General features: G+C 40.1%; 1 protein-coding gene across 1 annotated transcript in view; it reads right to left on the bottom strand.

Moving 5' to 3' along the window:
- The window catches only part of Palld (palladin, cytoskeletal associated protein), a 315080-nt gene that overhangs the window by 151487 nt on the left and 140710 nt on the right, over positions 1-22883 (bottom strand). Inside the window, exons 6-9 of the mRNA XM_013026075.1 lie at positions 18966-19107; positions 18192-18215; positions 7277-7396; positions 4711-5053 (exon numbers count right to left, since the gene is read on the bottom strand). Of these exons, the coding sequence (XP_012881529.1) occupies positions 4711-5053; positions 7277-7396; positions 18192-18215; positions 18966-19107 (629 nt within the window). The remainder of the gene's footprint in view (positions 1-4710; positions 5054-7276; positions 7397-18191; positions 18216-18965; positions 19108-22883) is intronic.

Below are 22883 nucleotides of genomic sequence, written 5' to 3'. Positions count from 1 at the left end.
ACCTAAAATTACTTTTCCCTTCCTTCCTTTCCTTCTCTTCCTTCCTTCCCTCCCTCCCTGCCTCCTACCTACCTACTTCGTTCCTTCCTTCCTCCCTCCCTCCTTCCCTCCCTTCCTTCCTTCTTTTCTTACTTCTTCCCTTCCTTCCCTCCTTCTTTGGTACTGGGATTTTAAACTCAGGACTTCATATTTGCTAGGCAGGTGCTCTGCATGGAGTCATGCCTCTAGCTCATTTGAACTAGTTATCAATGAGACAGAATCTTGTTTCTTGCCGGGGTAGACATATGAACTGTGCAATCTCTATTTCTCACTTCCTACATAGCACAATAGCTTGGGTGACAGGAGGCACATTCCACTGTGTACTTTTGTATTTTTCTGCCAAAGCTGGCTTGGAACTGTGATCCTCCTGATCTCAACATCCCATGTAGGTGGATTTCAGACACGAGCCACTAGTGGGAACCTGGCTCCATTTTTTTTTTCCCTTTAAGGTAGGAAGTAATGATGCTGCATTTTTCTTTAGCGATTGAGAGAGGGCAATTGATAAGAGCCATTGATTTTAGTGTGGAAAAACATTTTAAAACATTTTATTATCATTCTTCCTGTCATATGGGCATGGACTTTTATGGCAGTGTATATAGTTTTGGCATTAGGGTGGCAAGTAATCCTAATTTTATCTGCTGAGCTGACAATTCCTGGGTTCACAGAGTTGCTCATGATTTCACCCTATAGTCATTTCCCTTTCTGTTATTCATTGTTTTCTCTCTGTGTGTAGCTTCTATTTCTCTCTCTCATAAGACAGAAGACCCCACAATAGAAAGACATTAATGGGATTTGAAAATAGCATTTTTATTTATATATTGTTTGATTGGATAGAGAAGGTAGGCTCATTAGAAAAAAAATCACTGCATGGCTGGGCACTGGTGGTTCATGCCTGTAATCTTAGTTACTTGGGAGGCTGAGATCTGAGAATCACAGTTTGAAGCCAGCCTAGGCAGAAAAGTCCCCAGGAGCCTCTTATCTCCAATTAACCACTCAAAAACCAGAAGTGGTGCTGTGGCTCAAATGGAAAAGCACTAGCCTTGAGCATAAAGAAGCTTAGGGACAGTGCCTACGCCCTGAGTTCAAGTTCCACAACTGACAAAAATAAAAAAATCATGGCATACTTTTCTGTATGTTTTTCAAATCACCCACTGAGTTGAACACTCCCAGGATTTCCTCCCATTGACTGCATTTCAGGCCTTTAAAGAACTGTTTTGCGTTATTTGGAAAACCCAGAATGGTTCACACTGAGCCCAACATTTATTTTGAATCTTCAGGCATCATTTGTGGAGAAAGAAGTGGATAAATAGGCAATAAGTTAGATTTACGTCCGTTCCCATTTTGCTGACAACACATACGATTTCATGATGCTTTCTTGGTAGTGTCACAGACGATTATGAATATTGGCCACCGAGTCACAGAACTGATTTTTTTTTGTTTTTGTTTTTGTGTTTTTTCTCTTATAGTCCTTGGTGATTTTATGGTCTCCCAGCAGGAGGTAAGGCAGTCTGCAAGGCCACTGTGCAGCGCCTCTGGAAATGACCTGCGTTTGGTTATGTTCCTCTGGTACTTGAGGTGCCATGTCAGAGGCAGACACTGGGGCTATAGAAAATGGACTGGCTGCCGCCATGACACCAAGCCAGAAACTCCCCTTGATGGCAGGAAGGACAGACCCAAAGGGAGGTCTGGGGTACTTGCAAGTCTACTGATGATGAATGTACTGTTGAGGATATTTATTAGATAACTGAAGATGTTATCTAATAACAGGGCTTAGAGAAGTGTTTATGATATTTATATCCTTTCATGACAGTTTTAAATCCCCCTCCTTTGTATGATCATAACTGGAGCTTTTTTTGAAAATGACACTTTTGCCAGGTACCCGTAGCTCCTACCTGTAATCCTAGCTATTCAGGAGGCTGACATATGAGCATCAGGTCCAAAGCTCTCCTGGACGGAAAAGACCATGAGACTCTTTCTCCACTTAACTAGCAAAAAGGCAGAAGTGGATTTATGGCTCAATTCGTAGAGCCCCATCCTTGAGTGAATAAAGTTCAAGCTTCAGTAGTGGCACCAAAACAAACAAACAAAACAAAAATCAAAGTCAAAACAAAAACAAGATCATTTCTACAAGTATTTAACAAATTAAATACAATGACCAGATTAACTTCTTTCAAGAACAAGTACTTTACTTTGTATTACTTTCCCCTTCTAATTATTTCCTGCTAGGTTGATTTGGAATGATAAACATTAAATATCATAAAACCCTGAGGGATGAACTTCTTTCTATCAAAGGAAGTAAAAATCACAGGGTGATGGATAAAGACGAAAGCAAACTATAGATTTTCCACAGCTGATGATAAAACAACAAATCTCATGATTTGAATATGACATTCCATAATGTTTTCTTATCAATGGATGCAATGGGTAAAGCAAGAGCAAACCTTTTCAGACCAGACCAAACCAGTAGGCCAGATAACCTCAAGAGGGCCAGACAAGCAGAACATTTTTCTTTAATTGCCTCTGCATTATTTGAATTGTCACATCACCATGCACTGATTTTATAATGCAAACAAATCATTATATTTTAATTATTTTAAATTTTCCCAACCAAGAAAAAGTTTTAAAAAAGATAAAGTATCATCCATCATGTACTATCTTCTACCTGGCTAAAGGCAGGTAATTATACAATATGAAAACTGTGAAGCCAAGCTCTAGGGAAATATGTAGACACTCAAAGATTTGGAAAAAAAAAAAAGAACAGTAATAAAATCTACTTTAGGTAAATACGCCGCCAGATTTTGTGTTACATACTTGTTCTGCCTTTTCCCAAATTTCCTCCTTTCGATCTCACACTATCATCTCTTTTTATTGTCTTATTGTACATCGGACATCTGACTCGTAAACACATTATGATGTTACTCTTCACATTTGTGCCTGAGCTACCTGTCCCCTTAATAACCACAAAATTGTTCTGCCTGTATTTGTAGACATGCCCCCACCAGACAAACAGGTATCAGAGCTAAAAACTACAGAATTGTTCAGATGCCCGAGATAAGAAGAGCTGTTAAGGACCATTAACAAGTTTTCATGTTTACTCTCCCTTGATTTATCACCAATTCACGATGGCTTGTTATAGTAGATAAACTTCACTTAATCAAGAGCCAGTCAAGTACCACTCATGAAACACATCACCCTTTCTTTCCCAGGAAAGCAGGGACCTGTCTCATGAAGAGCACTACAAACACATATTTAAAATACAGGGAGGAAAGAAGTAAATAGTGGCCATTAATTTGACGGCTGGTGCTATGAGTAAGTCTCTTTTATGGCTGCTATTTTCTTTAAAAGCGTATTTTGCCTGTTGAAGCTCTCTCCATAGAGCCAGGACATAGGTCGCTTTCTCACTATTTAATGCAACTTTAGTCAGTAGCTCTATTATCTTTAAAAAAAAAAAAACAACCAGAAGAAAATACAAAATTAAGTGCTGGGTAGATTTTTGAAACTATGACATGAGATTGTTCAGAAGACTATTTTTTTATGACACTCTGCCCATTTGTTGATTAAAAATGTTTTGGGAGTTGGTTTAGTAAATAATAGAGGAATGTCAAAATGTAAGGTTATTATTCTAATGTAAGCGCGTCATAATCATTTCTCCGATCATAGAAAGAACATGGAATGCTTAGGACTAGGGAAACAAAGAATAATACCTATCATCTAGGAATTTTTCTTGCACCAAATCACAAACACCAGACCTTATGGGGGAAATACAAGGGAGTTTCCTAGGTTTGGGCCAATCGAGTGCCTACACATTCTAAATAGCTCATGCATTTTGACTGACCTCTGTCAGAGCGGTAACTCAAGTTACTATGATAGATCTTTTTGAGTTCACTTATTTCTACCTCTCTCTGACATTGTAATGGTTCCATTTTTAATAACTCTGCTGCACAGTGCCAATGGAAACAGCTCATACAAGCTTTTCCATCCTTATCATCCTAAGAAAATATCAGAAATCAAATAGGAAGGTGGAACTATGCAGTTCCCTGGAATTCTGGAGCCAAGTCACTGGAGTTGAGAAGAGTACTCTACTCTTCTTCCTGACCAGCCTATCTCTGGTTTCACTGCTTCTGCCAGGATCTACACACTGAATTTCCATGCTCAGATTTGACTTGTCTCCTCCTATCTTTATCAGATCTCCTTACTGAGTGCTATAATGAAAATATCTGGTCATATTTTACTAGAGGGTGCCAAGTTCACCTAGCCACCTTTTTCATCTTTACTGGGAGCAGTTATACTCTTGGCTACAAGTTGGAAGGCCATGGAACTCACGCATTATTTTTGCATTCAAAACTAGTTACATCCTTTAATAAAAGGAAGATTTAACTGAGCTTCTCATTCCCTTCCTCCCTTCCTCCCTCTCTTCCTCCCTTCCTCCCTCTCTTCCTCCCTTCCTCCCTCCCTTCCTCCCTTCCTTCCTGCCTCCCTTCCTCCCTTCCTCCCTTCCTTCCCTTCCTTCCTTCCTACCCTTCCTTCCTTCCCTTCCTTCCTTTTTTTTTTTGAAGCCTGGACAAGTTGCCCTGTAGTTGAATTCTGTAAAAAAAAAAAAAGTGTTTTCTAACCAGAGAGGAAAGTAGCAGGAGTATGGAAAGTATTATAGAAGTATGCAGAAGTACTCACAGTTTTGGTTTGGCAAGCAGGGGCGGTGGCTCCTTGGTGGGTGAAAGCAGGACCGCTGGTGTTGGAAGAGATTTATTAGCGTTGGCCTTGCCATTCATCAGTCCATTCATTCCATGGCCGGGGTGGACTCCGTTGCTTTCCCTCTCGGCAGAACCGAATTGCATCTGAAGGGCTGCCATGCTGAGTCCTAAGTCAGGGCTGTTCACCTGCTGGATCTCACATGGTTTCTTGGATGCCAACTCAAAGTTGCTCGTCTCCAAGATTGGAGGGGGCGGTGGAAAGTGCTGGAAGTGGTCATTGTTGGCATACCCCAATGAGTCGTAGCTACAATTTTCAGTGTTGGCTAGGAAAAGGGAAGAAAAGGGAGATGCTACCACTTCACCAAGTCATCTTCTCGCCATCATAGGTCTCCTGAGAATCCCTTGTGTCCTGTTCTTAGAGGGGGATGCTGCCCTCACTAGGTATAGCGTTGCCAGCTGGGAGGCCTGGCTTTTCCAGGATTACTTCAAGTGTCTCCCACCTGCCTCATTTCCCAGCTGAATTCATACACAGAGAAACTACTCATCAATTCATTAACTCCAAATAAGACCTAAAGGTAGAACTTGGTTTAATAATAATAAAAAAGGACTACACAAAGAGTATCAACCAAAATGCTTTAACTTGTCACTTTTCAGTCCATGAAGCTCACTGGAAACTGATCCATGTTTGTACCCAGTAGCTCAAGCTATAAAACATTTATGTGGATATTCATTTTATTTTAAAGTGAAGGAAAGAAAAGTTCTGAGTATCAGTGAAATGGATGCCTTTTCCTCTCACATGAAACGTTTTCTACGCCAGATATTTGTCACAGCTGTGTTTTGTTTGCTTGTTGTGGGTTTTTATTTTTTTTTTTTGCCAAATTCCTGTGACTCACACCTGTAATCCTAGCTACTTAGGAAGCTGAGATCTGAGAATCCCAGGTTGCAGCCAGACTAGACAGAAAAATCTAGGACATGATTATCTCTCATTAATCTGCAAAAACCCTGGAAATGGAGTCGTGGCTCAAGTGGTAGAGCACCAGCCTTGAGCAGAAAAGCTAAGGAACAGTGTTAAAGCCCTGAGTACAAGCCTCAGTGACAGTGGAAAGAAGAAAGGAGACTTTATTTTGTTATCCACAATATTCTCTCTCTGTGTATGTATGTATAAATAAAAAAAAAAATATATATATATATATATATATATATATATATATATATGTTCCCCTCACCTTTCCCAGATCGCAGCAGACCTTCTTTTATTATTGTTCTTTGAGCACCCCACTACTGGCATAGCCACTTGATGGAATAGTCTTCTAGCCAACTGCAAATGAACATGCCCAATACACCCTACTCTATGACTCCAATGATGACCCTAGCATTTCTTACCTACGGGAGTCCTTCATGTTAACCATTTCCCTTTCATTGCCTTTCTCAATGGAGATGGAAAAGCATATGCAATCTCCACTCTCCTTCAGCCCTGGAGCCACTTTTGGTCATGCCTCTGCTGCCACCTAGCCCTGAGTTCTTGCTCTTCCAGGAACCAAATGGCAATGGAGTTCTCCAACTCAGTCTCAGGCAGCAGACTTCCACTTACTGGTTCCCTGCCGTGTGTATTACTATGGGCCAGGCTTCATCAAGAGGTTTAAAACAGAACAAAAAAAAACCCAAAACCCAACTCTGTACGCTGACTAATCGAGATGGGCCAATCACCATAACTGAAGAAAGCTCATTAATAATAGTAGAAAATAGCCAAGTAAAAGAAATAATAAAAGCAACGTGGTGTTTTAGGATGCCTTTCCTGGTGTTATGTTTTTTTGAGTTTAGAAAATGTCCATCTATTTTTGAGTATTGGTTGCAATATCCTAACATATTGCTTTATTTAGAAGTTATAAATTATCATTGAAGTTTGACTTTTAAGATCTTTATTGCTTTTCTGAATTATACTTCCTCCCTCCCTCCCTCCCTCCCTCCCTTCCTTCCTTCCTTCCTTCCTTCCTTTTCCTCCCTCCCTTCCCTTTCCTCCCTCCCTTCTTTCTTTCTTCCTTCTTTTGTAATTCAGAACCTCATGTACCAGACAGGCACTCTATCACTTGTTACATCTCTTGTCCTACACTAGGATTTTATTGATTTTTTTTCCAGAAGTTTAGTGGCCCAGACTACAATCTAATATTACCAGTGTCTCAGGACCTCATCCACCGGCATTTCTGAGAAGCATGACTACAATCTGACTTACTAGATGACTTTCTAGGTGGAGAGGATTCCAGGTTACCACAAAGACTTAGAAAACCAGTTCCATTGTTTCCCCAAATGAGACTGCATTATTAAAAAAAACAACCCCCCAAAAACAAAACAGCCCCCAAAATGAGTGCCTTGTTATCCACAGTTCTGCCCCCTTTCATAGCCTTCCCCCAAAGCCTTTGTTTCAGATAAAACAATTGATTGTTGGGGGGTAACTCCTGGAGGTACCACCAGCATTCCTAAAGGCTGAGTGCTCCTGGGACAGTTGCTTTTGACATGTAGAAAGAGCACTGGGGAACAGAACCACATACCTGAAGTGACAACTAGTTGGGCAGTGCTGGTCACTGATCCATACTCATTTGTTGCTGAGCAGGTAAAGATGCCAGCGTCTTCGGGGAAAGTCTCAGCGATGACAAGGGTGCAAATCTCCTCTGGAAGGGAAGAGAACAGGGTCATTCATCAGGATAAACCACTGAGTCTTTCTTTTCCAACCACTTTTTTTCCCCCAAATCTTCTTAAGAGCAAACATTTCAGCCTTCTAGAATAAAGCTTTCTTCCTTCAATTTCACTATCAATACATGAAGAAATTCATCTCAAAATATTGTCTAGATATCAGCTGACATGTAAGTGTTTAGGGCTCTCTTTTAAATTCAAATTGAAGACCCTTGTTTTTTTCTGTGTGTGTGCTTGTACTGGGGCTTTAATTTAGGGCCTCTACATTGTCCCTTGGTTTTCTTCCTCATGAGTGTTACTCTACCATGTGAACCACAGCTCCAGTTTTAGTCTTTTGTGGATTAGCTAGAAGATAAAAGTTTCTTGGATTTTTCAGACCAAGCTAGCTTCGAACTTTGATCCTCATATCTCAGGATAGCTAGGATTATAGGTTTAAGCCACCTGTGAAACTTATTAACATCATTATTTAAAATGTAGAGAACTGTACACCTGCTTTATCTTCTGTTATTTCGTGTGTTTGTACAAAGTTTGTATAATGCATTTGTATTATCTGTTCAAAATAAAATTTATGAATTTATCATAATACAAAGGTATCATAATACAAAGGTATCATAATATAATAGGTGTAATAATACAATAGGTATTCAAAGGAAAAGAAAACTAATTCATGAAACTATGTTTGGTTTTATCTTTACAGACTCAAAGGAAAAGCTATCTTGAAAAATAGCAGAAAGGGGCAAAAGAAATCCAGTCTTTGTGATTAGGGATAATTCTAGTATAGCTAACATTTGGCCAATTAAAAATACTGCATAGTCAACTAGACTTTTAGTCCATCCAGGAGCCTGAAATAAGTATAAGTACTAGACTTCTTTCTCTTTTTTTCCTTAGGAATGTTTAAATGGTCTATAAATCTTAATTCTATATTCTGAATTCTTAATTTTAATTTTTCCATTTTAAACTTCAAGACATTTTTGAAAAATACAACTTTTTGGGGGTAGAACTTGTCTTGGACTGTGTTTTAGAGATTCAATATTGTGTTTCCATAAAGAAAACTCAAATCAAGGTTACATTCCATGAAACAGGAAGCTGCAGTCTGACGGATAGGAAAGCAACAAAAGCTCACCTAAGCTCACTTCAGTGTCTCCATCAATGCCAAAGACTCCCCTGTCTCATGAGAGGTGCACTGTGGGAACTGGGAAAAACCCATGAACAAACCCTGTAAAACTGTGGCGTGTGATTGACACGTAGGTGATTTTGATATTTTAAAACCAGTGATTCTGTGTAGAGAGACTTAGGAAAAACTAAAGTGCCGAAGAATGAACTGGCAGCTTTGACACTCATTTTGTGTCCTTCTGCAGTTGGTCCTCATAAGCTCTAGCTATGATTTAATTTTGTATAAACCACAGCGAAGGTACTTGAAATCCTCAATGAGACTGGATAGCTTTTTTTCCCCCGCATTTTTGAGAGGGACTGTTAGGAGATTTTGTGTGGGTTTTCTTGAACATGTTGGTTCTTGACTTTTATGGTGGTGTTCCCGAGACTTGTTTGATGATAAGAATCACCTGGAACATTTGTTAAATATGCTGATTTCCTAGTCTTCTGTTCTCCTCGAGAGAGGATGATTCAGTAGATCTGGGTTGGGGCCAAAGAGTTTTAACCAATATGTTTTCCAGATGATATTTTTTACCTTGTGCAAAATATAGAAAAGCTTGTCCTAAAAAGTGGATTTTTAAACCTTTTAAAATTAGAACTCACAGAAGGAAATTCATTTCATAATCATCTCAGTCACATGTTGAGGTATTAGGTGTGTGTGTGTGTGTGTATGTGTGTGTGTGTGTGTGTGTGTGTGTGTGCGTGCGTGCCCACATGCACATGTGTATATGCTATGTTTTAGTCTATTTAAGAAAGGATAATTGCCACTCACTGTATGATTGGTCAAGCAGCTAACTATACTTCCTGTAACATCTGCTATAGTTCCAGGGTCAATAACTGTCCATTAATCATGACTATTTGACAAATGAAGAAAAGGCTTTCAAGCTGCAGGTTGAGGAGGTACTTCTACATTTAAAGGACACAACTTTTTTGATTAAAAGCTTCACTAAATAGAAGGAAAACAATAGAATAACAGAGAGCATGAGGTAATTCTGTGTTTTGACAATACTGTACACAGTTATTGGCTTTCCAATTAAAGAGGAAGATAGAAAGTGTGGAAATAATTCAAGTTGGAGTTTCACCTAAGATTAATCATTTGAGAAGTAAGATGTAACTGGAGGGGTGTAAGGGACTGGGAATGTTTTAATTGAATTCATATGGTTGTAGAGGGAGTTAAATGTAGACTTAACTGGAGAAGGGTAAATAAAACTTAGGATATAAGTGCTCTCAGGGATTTCAGAGTGAGGGGCTCAAATCTCTTATTTCTTCAGGATTAGTCCAAAGGAATTCTCTCAAGGCCATGGCCAATTAGTGCTACAACCCAGATGCTAAAGGTAAGTCACCCGCCTCCCACAGGCATATGGTTTTTTTTCCCCCAGTTGTTTTGCATGTTTTCCTAGCTTAGACACAAGGAACTTGGAGGGAAGCAAGGGAATGGAAGATTTAAGCCCTCCTACTCAGTCTTACATGCTTCTGTAAACATTACATTTTCAGAGATTTTTTTTTAATTTTCTAAATTGGACTTGGTCAGATTTTAGCACCTACATGTGGTTTTAGGATAGGAACTTTCCATGAAGGCATGTATCACAACTACAGTGGTACCCATACAGTGGGTACCTTGGTACCCATAGGTACGTGATTCCAGGGAGATTACATTGAAGAAAAATATCACACGCTCAGGACACATAGAGCTCAGTACTGTAGAGCAGATGCTTGATTCTTTCCCCCCAAATGTTACTCAACTTCCACTAAAGGCAATAAATTGAACACTCTCCCTTGATGCCTTAAATTAAGTACTTTACTTTTTACTTTGTCTTTTGAACAACATTTGCTTTCAGCGAGTCGATTTTTCACAGAAAACACACAGTGGGTCCCACAAACATTTTAACAATGTTAAGCACAATTAGGGACTGACCCAGAGTCTCTCTGCATCAAACTGAGCAGAGGGTTTAAACATTTTTGTAATTTGTTTTTAGTTATTTATTTTTATATTTTTTACTGTATGTGGTCAAAACTGTGAGTGATAATCTGTAAAGAAGGTGAGCTTAGTATATAACTAATCAGTAAATAATTCATTATACAGTTTGTTAATTTCTGGTTCCTTGACTGGAAATAATCTCTGACAGCCAAGACCATTTGTAGTGTTGATGGTTATCTATTCTTAGCATTTAGCACACCTCAGGTTCTCTGTAACTATTTTTAATAAGTGTACAAATGAAATTTGAATTGGAGGAAGGTAATAATGTTTTTACAGAAAGCCTATTGTCTACAGAATTTCAGACTGATTTTCCTAAAGCATACTTTGTGTATTTCTAATTTGATTGAGCAAAAGTCATTTTATATGAATATTCAGGAATTGCATGTATAAAATAAGATATAGAAGACCTGATATAGCTAGTAGATAACCAACTCCACATCTAGAGAAGACTTTTTAAAAACAGAGAAGGAAAAAGTATTGTATATTATTTTAGTGATTCAAACATTGCTAGACTATAGTGATTTTTATTGGTTAAAATTTTAGTTTAATGCCTCAAAAGTTATTTGGCTTTTCTTGTCTAGGGTCATTCGCCCTTCCCAGGAGCAGGTTTTGTTCAGAGAAAGGGTCATTATAGCTTGTATGGTCCTGACATTATAATATGAAGAAAGCCACGAGGAAATGAGATGAGCCAGGATGTAATATTGAATTTTCATCTGGTAGCATCTTACTTGAACAAAAACCATTAAGACATCTGTAAAATAAATTCTGGTAAGGAGTGGAAATCAGGAAATGACTATTCATGTCAAATAAAGGGAGTTGGGGCTTACTGGTCTGTAGTAAAGAACTGTCTCCAGTATAAGTGGAAAACTTTAAAGTTATTAATAACTTTAATTATGATCCGTTTTAATCCAATTTTCCTAAGTTTGATTTCCTGAGGTTTTTACTTGAGGGCATATAATAAATTACTAAGTCAGAAACTATTTTTATTGGTACTAAATTCTTTGCTTTTTTACAGTTGCCTAAAATTTACTTAGTTATAGTACTATCTCCCAGAAGGCAGGCTTGAATCTCATTCAAGTCCTTGGATGTACTTAACACTTGGCTAAATACAAACAAAACCCAATTTTATTATTATGTTGTGTTTTTTTGCAGAAACTCATAGGAAGAAAGTCAGGAGGAAGCAGGGATAAGATTACTGGGTCTCTTAGGTTTTTGAGGAGACATTGCTTCCTTCAAAGCAATTCATTTGCGGGCAAATGTAATGTTTGTATTGATATTTAATAAGGACTTTAAAAAATGGTAAACTTCATCATATAGGAAGATGTGTGTTTAAAAGGCTGGTGGCTCATGCCACTAACTGTCACCCTAGCTACTCAGGAGGCTGAGATCTGAGGATTGCAATTAGAAGCCAGCCTGGGTAGAAAAATCCAAGATTCTTATATCTAACTAACATAAAACTAGAGCAGAAATAAACATAAACCTGGAACCTCAAGTGGGCCAGCTTTGGTGGAAAAGTTAGGCAAGATCAAGAGGAACTGAGTTCAAATGCCAGTACTGATGTGTATGCACACATGCACACACATGAGCTCTGAGTATCTATGAAGTCTAAGACATAAAATACTGCTCATGCTTTAGAATGACTACTGTATCCTCCCTAGTTAATATTCTCTTTTTGAAATAGTGATCCTTCGATTTTCTTTATATGGTCACCATCTCTGTATGTATCCTTAAAGAAATGTGCTCTCTACTTTTAGAAAATAGGGTAACAAGTCAAGTACTAATGGTTTGCACTTGTCATCCTACCTACTTGAGAGGCTGAGATGGGGAGAATCAGAGTTCAAGCCCAGCCTGAGCAGAATATTTCCTGGGAACCCTTTTCAACCAATACTTGGGCACTATGGCACATGCCTGTCATCTTAGCTATGTGTAGGCTGATTTCTGGTGGCTCTTGGTTCCAGACCAGCTCACTCAGAAAACTCCATGCCACTCCATCTCCATGGAAGAGAGTTGGACTTAGTGGTGGATATCTGTTGTTTGAACTATGATGGGAAGTTTACTATAGCCAGATGGCAAGCCCAGAGTGCTCCCAGGAGCACAGAAACAAACAGAGCAAAACAGGGGTAGAGGTAAACGCAGAGGTAGAGTATCTGCCTAACAAGCACAAAGGAAGGAAGAAAGAAAATCAGATAACAAGCATACTGTCTAGGGCCATTAACTAGTCTCAACTTGTAGAAAGACCTGCCTGGGTCTCTGGGTAGGCAATGTCACAGGTGAGTCCCAGGAAATACAATCTTGTCTCAGCGAGATGGTCTGCTGGGGCTGAGCGTGGAAAAGAAGCTGACTATCTAGCAGAGATCGTTGGTGGCGTAGACATCACTGTATCGTCTATGTCTAAACACAACAAGGCCCACTTCTAAAGCTCAGAACACTGCTGTGGGGAGGCAGAGGGTCTTGGGCAGTGGCATGAACGTGCGCAGGACAACCAAGGTGGAATAGCAGTTCCTCCAGGTTTTATCATCTCAGTAACAGAGGGAAAGGGCGAACTTCTCCGGGAGTCACTCTGTTGCAGCCTGCACTCCCCCCACACCCGAGGCCCCGCTGCTGCCCTGCTGGGGATTCTCTCCTGCCCCCTGCATCTTCATCTTGCTTTTTCTGAGCCCCCTCTTTTAGGGTGGTAGAGCACATCTCCCACCAAGAGTGGTGGGAGGAACCGTTCTGAGACCATGCCTGTCTGAAAAGATCTTCAGACTCCATCTTCACATAGCGCCCAAGACTGGACTGTGGCTAGATTTCTGGGTTGGGAGTAATTTTACTTTTGACCTTCTGAAGGTTTGACTCTCTTGTCTCACGTGTCTAGTGTGGCTTGGGAGGATGTGTAAGCCTTTCTGATCACAGTTTGAATATAACCTAATTCCTCCCTTCCCCCACCCCACCCCAATGAGGCATTTATACAAGAAGCTTCCCATCCTGGGTATTCTGAATTTCACAGTGATTGCTGAATTTATTTCAAGCAGTATATATTAGGTAGTTTTTTTTTCCAACTCTGGAAATGGACAGGTTTCAGTAGGGGCATAATCCCATCTCTTCCTTTTCTTTCTTTTCTTTTCCGGGAACCCTAGCTACCCATGCGTCTATGCGTCTATGGTCTTTGCAGGCTGGTTCTTTGGTTTGTATAACTTTCTAACATCTGTTTTTCTCTTGGATCCATTCTTTGTCTTTTCCCCCCTGTATTTTGTGGGCTATGTTACCAAATTTTCCATTCTAAAACCTCCTTATTCCCCCTCCCTTTGCCCCTTTGCATTGTTCACCATAGTTCTCAGTGTTCATTCTTAGATCACCAATTTTATTATCTGAGGACAGACTTTAAAGTTTTGCCTTCTCTCTCTTTCTCTCTCTTGGCAAATCTGCATTCTCCAAGTTGCCTGCAGGAGAGTTGCTTGCTCTCTTCTTTCTCACTCATGTTAGAAGCGTAGCTCAGATGGCGTTAATCTGTTTGCCTGCCTGGGCTCGGAGTGGAGGAGACTCCCTTGTCAGTGATGGTGTAGCCTGTAGCACAATGTGTCTTTGGAGGAGAAACTCCTAAGTCACAACTTTGCTTCCCCCTTCCTTCTCTGCAGGTGCTCAGATTGCACAGAGAAGAGTCCTTCAGTCTCTGCCCAAGAAAGTCATTCTTAGAAGGTAACATTCTAGGGCTGGGAAGGTGGTTCAGTGGTGCTTGCCTTGCATGCATGAGGCCCCACATAAACAGAAAGAGCCAGAAGTGGTGCTGTGGCTCAAGTGGTAAGCGCTAGTCTTGAGCTGAAGAGCTGAGGGACAGTGCCCAGGCCCAGCGTTCAAGCCCCATGACCGACAAAAAAAAAAAAAAAAAGGTAACATTTTAGAAGCTCCACACGGGAAAAAAAAGGCCTTCAGCATTAGAATTCACTCCATTTTCCTTTGGATATACACGCTAGAGTGCCTTTAGTCTATCCAGTCCTTAGATCATGGGGATGTTAAGTATCTCAGCGAGTTTTTCAAAAAATGATGCTATAACACAAATCACTATACCTAATATTTCCAAACAACTGAATAGGATGTCTGAAAGAAATAGGTACTGTTTGGAAAAAATATATACTTGCCACAAAAGGAAATGTTTGTTCTTTTTTAAATAACCATAATTACTTTCTATTGGTTGAATGCCTTCGTTGGGCCCTGGATATCCTCTCAGTGTCAGACTGGACATGGTTAGGCTTATTTCATAGTCCCCATAGATCATTTCATGCGGTCTTTGCTTTATTTCATTACACGTCAATCAAACGCTCAGTTTTAGGGCTGGAGGGGTGGCGCAGGTGACTGTCTTGCCAGCATGAAACCCTGACTTCAATCCCTAGAACCATATTCCCAAATAAACACAAACAAATGAAAGATGTCGATTTCGCAGAGATCTGAAGTTACAGAACAGCCATCCTGTTGTAAACTGGAATTATTTTCAGCTAGTCATATATATGGCTCATCCTCTCACATGTCAGATATCAATATGTTGAAACCTATGAGAGCCCTCCTGTCAGAATGGAGAGACACCACAGCAACTCTGTTACTTCATCCCATAGTTTGGGAAGCACAGGATGTATATACTTTTGATCCACTCTTCATCCTAGTCTTGAACTTGCATTTCTATTATATATGTACTGAGTTATAAATGTACTGAGTTTATAGCTATCTCAACAAATATTCTTATCATTGCCCCCCCACAACTCAGCCTCTTGGTATTTTTAATTGTGTAGAATTTATTTCAGATTCGGAATCACTTTATCAAGTCTAGAATGGGCCACAGTAGTGATCATAACACAATAAGAGATACTGTACTTTTCTATGTATAATTCTCTAACCAGTAAGATACTTTTTTGGGGGGTGGTTTTCATTTTGCATGCCATTAGACAATGTTATAGAAGTAACTCAATACAGTTTGTGGCTGTTTCCAGACAGCTGAGTAAGCGCCTGAGTATTAACATCTGTCAAATGAGTCTTCTGTAACCCACCCCTCAGACCAGTCTTTGAAGGATTCAATCAGTATAAAGACAGTGTCTCAAAAGAAGGCTGGGGCAGGTAAGATGACAAAGGAGGTTGGTCTGAAGCAAGCCGGCTAGCTATGAATTCACAAAGCAGTCTGAGAAGATTTGTGCTGCAAGCTGACTTCTGTCTAGACAGAGAGGGGAGTGTAAAACGCATTAGACAGATACAACACAGTAGTGACGAGGAAAACCTGCTTCCTTTTCACAAATGTGCTGGAAGGCATCTGCTACTTTCTTCTTTATCTAAATATCTCGTTCTAATGCAGCACTAGCTAGGTATTTTTAGACCTTAAAAATATCATGCCCATAGATAAAGGAAGAAAAGAAGGAGATAAGGAGAATGAGAGAGTGGACTGGAGAAAGAAAGAGGAAGGGAAGGAAGGAAGAAAGTTGTGGGGGCTAGATATACACAGAGAGAAGAGAGAGCAAACAAAACAAAACAAACAAGACAAAGCAAAAACACCCCAGTGACTCTGACAGAAGAAGGGAAGAGACAGCAATAAAATTTGAATGCTTAAATATTTTTCCTGCATTTCAAAGGCTATTTGGAAAACATTTGGAAAACATCACTAACCCAGTCCTATAAAATTTATCTTCGGCCCCAGATGGACTGTATTCACGTGTCACTTTTGTCCTTTCTAACAAACAGTGGCTAAAGACCAGCTATTAGAGAAGCCTGCTCCTGCAGACTTTGTCTATGGCTGAGTACATCAGTGGGTTCACTAGGTATCGTGATGATCAGGTCATTGAAGAAAGTAAACTCTGAAACATGATCTTTGTTCACTCTGACATGGAACTTTGGGGTCAATGTAAGGAAAACATCTAGCAGTTAGCAAACGAATCATACCTCGTTGTGTGAGGCATGCTGCAGTTTTGTTTCAATACAAATCTGCTTTAAAATTTGTTCTTAAGTTTTTACGCATGACAACTCACAAAAGCAATGATTGGAGTTTCACTATTTTGTGTTGTTTAAAAATATGGCTGTGTTGCTGGGTGCTGGTAATCCTAGCTATTCAGGAAGCTGAGATCTGAGGATCGTGGTTTAAAGCCAGCCCAGGAAGAAAAGACAGTGAGACCCACCAATTATCCACATGAAAACCAGAAATCAAGCTTTTCCTCCAAGTGGTAGAGTTCCAGCCTTGAGCACAAAAGCTCAGGGACAGGGCCAAATCCTGAGATAATGACAGTGGATATCAAGATGATAAGCAATGGGTATTATGAATGTGTTCAGGATACAAAATGTTACATCAAAATAGCCTCCACAGTCTGGGAAGCTATGAAAGTATTTTTTTTTTTTTTGCCAGTCCTGGGGCTTGAATTCAGGGCTCAGGCACTGTCCTTGAGCTTCTTTTGCTCAAGGCTAAGCACTCTACTACTTGAGCCACAGTGCCACTTCTCTCTCTCTCTCTCTCTCTCTCTCTCTCTTTGTTTGGTACTGAGGAATTGAACCCAGGGCTTCATGCATGCTAGGCAAGCATTCTACCACTAAGCCACATTCCCAGTCTGATGACTCTATTTGATGTGGCAACTGACACACTGCTTGGGATGTCATGCTCTAGTTGTAATTCAGAGGCCACGCATCAATTCCAGTTATTCTCCTTGGATATTGAGTAGCATCTTTTAAGCTTTGGATCCTAATAGATGCATTCTCTGCTTTTAAAGATCCCATGCTTGGACGCAACAGAATCAGGGATGACCAGAGCATTGTGACCTACAGGAGCCCACAAGGAAGCTTCAAGTTCCCAAGCAAAGGTCAGGTCAAGGTCATGGTTCCCAAGGAAGGTTTGAGCAGGATTTGCTTGACCCAGAAGTAGAAACAGTAACATCATCCTTTGTATGTTACCCTTTATTAAGAAGCACATGAAACTGTGGCTTTGTTCATGGAAAAAATAATCCCAAGTAAACAAATAATACCAAGAAAACAATGTTAAATAGGGCATACTATGAATACCTGGCCAATTTTTTTTTTTTTTGTAGTCCTTGAGGAGTCATAAACAGATAGAAGTTGGAGACAGGGCGATGGCAGGCCCCCATGGATCTCAGAGCATGCTGATGAGGTCAGATGACCTGGTAATTAAGAGAGATTCTCCGTGCTTGTAGAACAGTTAAAGTTGATGGCTCATGGCACATAAATGAGACATACGTGGGGTCGACTCACACATCTTAGGCGGCTCTCATTCGAGGCACATTCTCAGCCACGCTGCCTCTCTGTTAGTGGGTTTTTGTCCACAGAAGTATGTAGCAAGCAGAGAGCTCTTTTTTACTGGAATTTTAAGGAGGAATTTTTTTCCCCCATCATTGGCTTAGTTCGCTTTTGGAGTATGAAAGACTATATTTTAGAAAGTCTTTAAGTCACCGAATCTGACCTTCTTTTCTAAATGGCACTTAATGTTTTACTAATAGAGAAGCTGAACACAATGCCTGATCCATGATAAAGAGCATTGTCTCCAAGGGGGGGTTCATATTTCCAGGGTATTGCCAAAACATTGTTTCATGTATAACTTTAAAACAGAAAACAAAGAACTATTGAAACCCAAAAGATACATCTTCCCTTCCCACCCCCCCACCCCCCCCAAAGAAGAAAATTCTTACCAGGTTCAGCTGTAGATCTGGGTTCTTTTTGTCACAGGAGAAAGAAAATAAATCAGAAAAGAATATTAGGATAGGGTTCTATTAAAATGAACCTACAACTCTCTTCTTATTGTCTAGTGTAGAACACATTATAGACAATTTCTACAAGAGAAAGTTCCAGCGACAACGTACAAATGTCTCTTCCTATAAATATAACAAGTTGAGTTCCAAGAACACTTTAAAGTATTATTTAAAGACATAGTTGTTAAGTGGATTATGGACTTGTGAACTTTCTAAAATTATTTGCCTGACTGTGAGTACAAATGTGAAACCTTTTTTTCCCCTCGGCTGTGGGGCTTGAACTCTGGGCTTGGGCACTGTCCTTCAGCTCTTCAGCTCAAGGCAAGCACTCTACCACTTGAGCCATAGCACCACTTCCTGTTTTCTGGTAGTTTATTGGAGATAAGAGTCTCATGGACTTTCCTGCCTGGACTGGCTTTGAACCGTGATCCTCAGCTCTCAGCCTCCTGAGTAGTAAGGATTAACAGGTGTGAGCCACCAGTGCCTGGTGTAAAACTCTTTCTAAAGAAAGAACATAGAACTTGTATCAGATTCAAAGGCGCCTCAGTTTTAGTTTCCTGGGCCCTGTTACACAGTGCCTTATTGACTCTTGTGCTTCTCGAAAATAGAAATCAACTCATTTGAATTGATTTTCAATCAGCATTTCTCTCCATTTTCCCTGAAATCAGATGGACTGGGATAGTCAGCTGGGGAGATGCAGTCGTGTCCCCTTACTTTTTTGTAGAATTCGGAAGTCTGGAGAGTCTTGGATCTCAATTCCTTGGCGGGACCACTGCACCTGTAGAGGGGGCGCCCCTCGAACCCGGCACTCCAGGACGACCACCTGGCCCTCCGAGGCTGCCGTGTTCTGCAGCTCCTGAAATTCAAGCAAAAGGCTTTCCCTTAGACGGTGTATTCTTAAGCAGTTTCACAACAGAGATATAATTTACAGACCTCAGTCCCCAAACAGCAAGCAAAACAAAAATCCCCGGCAGAGCTCGTATTCAAACAATTACCTTTAATAAATACCTTTCAGCTATTCATAATTTCTTCATCATGAATGAGTGATGTTTACCACCATAGGCTCTGAAATACATGTGGCCTATTTATAAATTTGTATTGACTATTTCTTACCTTATTTAATGGAATTAAAGGTCACTGAAACTCTTTGGCAGTACTGGGGTTTGACTCAGGGCCTTGCTTCTGCTGGGAGTACTCAGCCCTCTTCCCTTTCCTTTTCCTTTTCCCTTTCCCTTTCCTTTATGGGATCTTGCATTTATACCAGGGCTGGCCTGGGTCACACCCTATCTATAGTTCTCATATTGTTGGGTCAACAGGTGTGTGTGCCACTATATCCAGCTTTTTATGGGTTGAGATGAGATCTCATGAACTCTTTTGCCTGGGCTGGACAATCTCTTCCTTCAAGTAGCCAGTATGACAAGCAGGAGCTATCCCTTCTGGTAACTTGTTACTTTTTCTTTACATTTAATAAGCTGGTGGAATGTGAGTTTCTTAAAATAATTACACAACAAATGACTATAGATCTTTAGAAGAATCAAATAAGACAAGAAAGAAAAGCCATTTGTTTTCATAAGCTCCAACCTTTTCATGCACTCCCCCTTTATCTCTGCTCAACTTGTTATCCATGGCAGCTTTATGAAGCTGAGGGATTTGGGTATTTTCTCATTTCGAGATCCTCAGTAAAATAATCAAACTTCCGTACTTCCACACTGACCTTCATTTCCTCCTTCCTTACCCCTGCCTGTTGCTTTCACGCTCCTCCAACTCTAGACCAATAAATTTTTACAATCTAAAAGATTAGAAATTAATTTGGCTTCATAGATGCAACGTGGTAAGGCTTTAGGGATTGTTAGGAACCATTAGGATCTATGTCCTCTCTTTCCCTCTAAGTGGGAACTTTAACCTTTTTGACGATATAAACTTGTAAGCAGAGGACCAGATCAAATACAAAGCATATAGACCTCTTTAAGTAATTGAATCATGATACAATAACTCATCTGTATATGAAATAAAGAAAAAAAATCCCCTCTCTCATATTGGAAGAGTATGTGGACTCCTGATACGTTGTTCTGTGGGTGTTCATTTTAATTGTTTGAGGGAACAATAGATAATCACAACTTCTACAGCCCATGAGAAAAGCAAATGTGGAAACAAATGGCTTGTAGCAAGTGTGTTAAAGCACTATGAAAATTCTGAAAGTCTGTGATGTTGGCAGGGTAATGGGAAGTGTAAGGGGAAGTCTGATTTGACATTTGGTGAGAATTTTGGATTTGAACTCAGGGTCTTTATGCTTCCTAGGTAGGATTGACCCAGGCTTCCAGTCTTTTATATTCTGCTTATTTTTGAGATAACATCTCAGAGTTTGCCTAGGGCCAGCCTAGACTGGAATCCTCATGGTCTCAGCCTTCCGTGTAGTCAGGGTGACAGGTAAAGACCATTTTGCCTTGCTTTTAGTTGAGAAGGGATCTTTACAATGCTTTGTCTGAGCTGGCCTCAAATCTTTATCCTCTGGAACACTGCCTTCTGAGTAGCTATGATTATATCTACTTTCTCTCTCTCTCTTCTTCTTCTCTAGTAAAGCTTAAGTAAAAGTACCAACTACTGATTTCATTTCTTCTCCATTCTTTTTATTTCCATTCTTATTTTTAAGTGTAGAAAGATCTCTGGCTTAAAATTAAATTTTGAAAAAAAAACAATTAAATGTTGACTTTGTGATGGTAGCCAAAGAAGAAATGACTTAGTGGCTCAAAGCACCGTTTCACCCATGGGGTCCAGAGTTTATGGGCTGAGCTGTTAAATATCTCTAGTAATGTCCAGGAAGCCATTCATGATAGGTGACAAATGGCACCCAAATATTTTTCATGCTTGAGCTTTCAGGCACCAGAGGAGACTGATTTATTACTAAGACTATGTAGGGTTTTTTTTTTTTGTATTTTTTTTTTGAGAGGAGGGTGTTGGAAAGTCAGCAATGCAAAAAATGGGCATATATCAAAGAATGAAGGCAGACCAAACTCTAGCTATTATTCGAGGACACTTGGCTTCTCTTGTAGAGTGAACACACAATACACACACGCGCACACACACACACACACACACTTATCTTGACAAGAGTCCTGGCTAATCACAGTGAGCCAGTAGAAGGACCTTCTGGCATATACGGAGAAGCCCTGAAAACACTGAGCGTTAAGTTTCAGAGTTTGTGCTTGGTAACATGGTTCACCCATTCATCCATTCAGCGAAGGATCTGGGAGTCCTCAACAGTTTTACTTTTTTTGTTTGGTGAGAGTTAGTGCTTGTCTTTTTGTCCTTTTCCTCTTCTATTTTGTTATTAGTATACATTAACTTGTACATTACAAAAGGATGGTTTCATGGTGATATGTTCATACAGGTCAATAATACAGTATACTTTAATCATATTTACATTTCATTCTTTGTTATTCTTGGGTGTTTCAGCACACACAGACATACACACACACACACACACTTCTATCCTAGATCGTGTCTAACTGACTTTGTAATTCCTCAGAGGCCCTGAGGGAAGACATGCCCCGTCGAGGGGGCTATCTGCTGACCACGTGTGCATCTTTGTCAGAACATCCAGAGTACCACAGTTCACACCAGTTCTCTGGCAGGAGGCAAGCCCTTTAGTGTGCTGGGCTGGCAGGCAGAAGCTATGGCTTTGCCTTGGACTGGGTGTGCAGCTGAAGTTACCTTTTCCAGAGGAGTATGAGGAACCGCCAGGATCATGGCCAAGAGAAAGAAACAAGGTGCACAAGGGGAGTGGGGTGTGGGTGTGTTGCAAGGTGGGGGATGAGGCGTATTGATCCTATAGCTTGGGATTTCCTAAAAATTAGTCTACGGAAAAATATGTCTATTTAGTTTTAGCCTTTTCAAGTTACATTGTTAGCACCCAGAACACTTTTCTTTTGGGAAGAAGAAAAGATAACTAAAGATCCAGACGCTAGTGATGCATGCCTGTAATTCTAGCTTCTCTGGAGGCTGAAATCCAACATGACTGTGGTTCCAGGCCAAGTAGAAAACTCTACAAGACTTATCTTCAAAATAACCAGCAAAAGCCAGGCTGGAGGTATGTCTCAAGTGGTAGGATTTTGATTTTGGAGGTTAGAAATATTTACACACACACACACATATATTTTGGAAATGCCCAAAAGCCAAAAATGGATTTTTACAAATGTTTCATAAATATTATATGCTATGCATAGTTTGAATAAATATATGTGTTTATATATATATATATATATATATATATATATATGAGTTTTTGTCGATTGTGGGGCTTGAACTCAGGGCCTGGGCACTGCCTCTCGGCTCTTTTGCTCAAGGCTAGCACTCAACCACTTTAAGCCACAGCTCCACTTCCAGTTTTTGAGTGGTTAATTGGAGATAAGAGTCTCATGGGGAGTTTTGAAGCCAGGCTGGCTTCAAACTGTGATCTTCAGATCTCAGTCTCCTGCATAGCTAGGATTATAGATGTGAGCTACCAGTGCCTGGCAGAAGACACATTTTTACAATATTTTGAATTCATCTATGTTTTGTCTGCAACTTGGAACATGAGGTAAAGTATGGATTTTCCATGTCAGCACATAAAGAGTATTGGATTTTGGAGCATTC

The sequence above is a fragment of the Dipodomys ordii genome, unplaced genomic scaffold, assembly GCF_000151885.1.
Source record: "Dipodomys ordii isolate 6190 unplaced genomic scaffold, Dord_2.0 Scaffold4, whole genome shotgun sequence".
In the NCBI taxonomy this organism is placed as follows: domain Eukaryota; kingdom Metazoa; phylum Chordata; class Mammalia; order Rodentia; family Heteromyidae; genus Dipodomys; species Dipodomys ordii.
The sequence above is the reverse complement of the archived record's forward strand: the minus strand, read 5'-3'. Positions and strand labels throughout refer to the sequence as shown.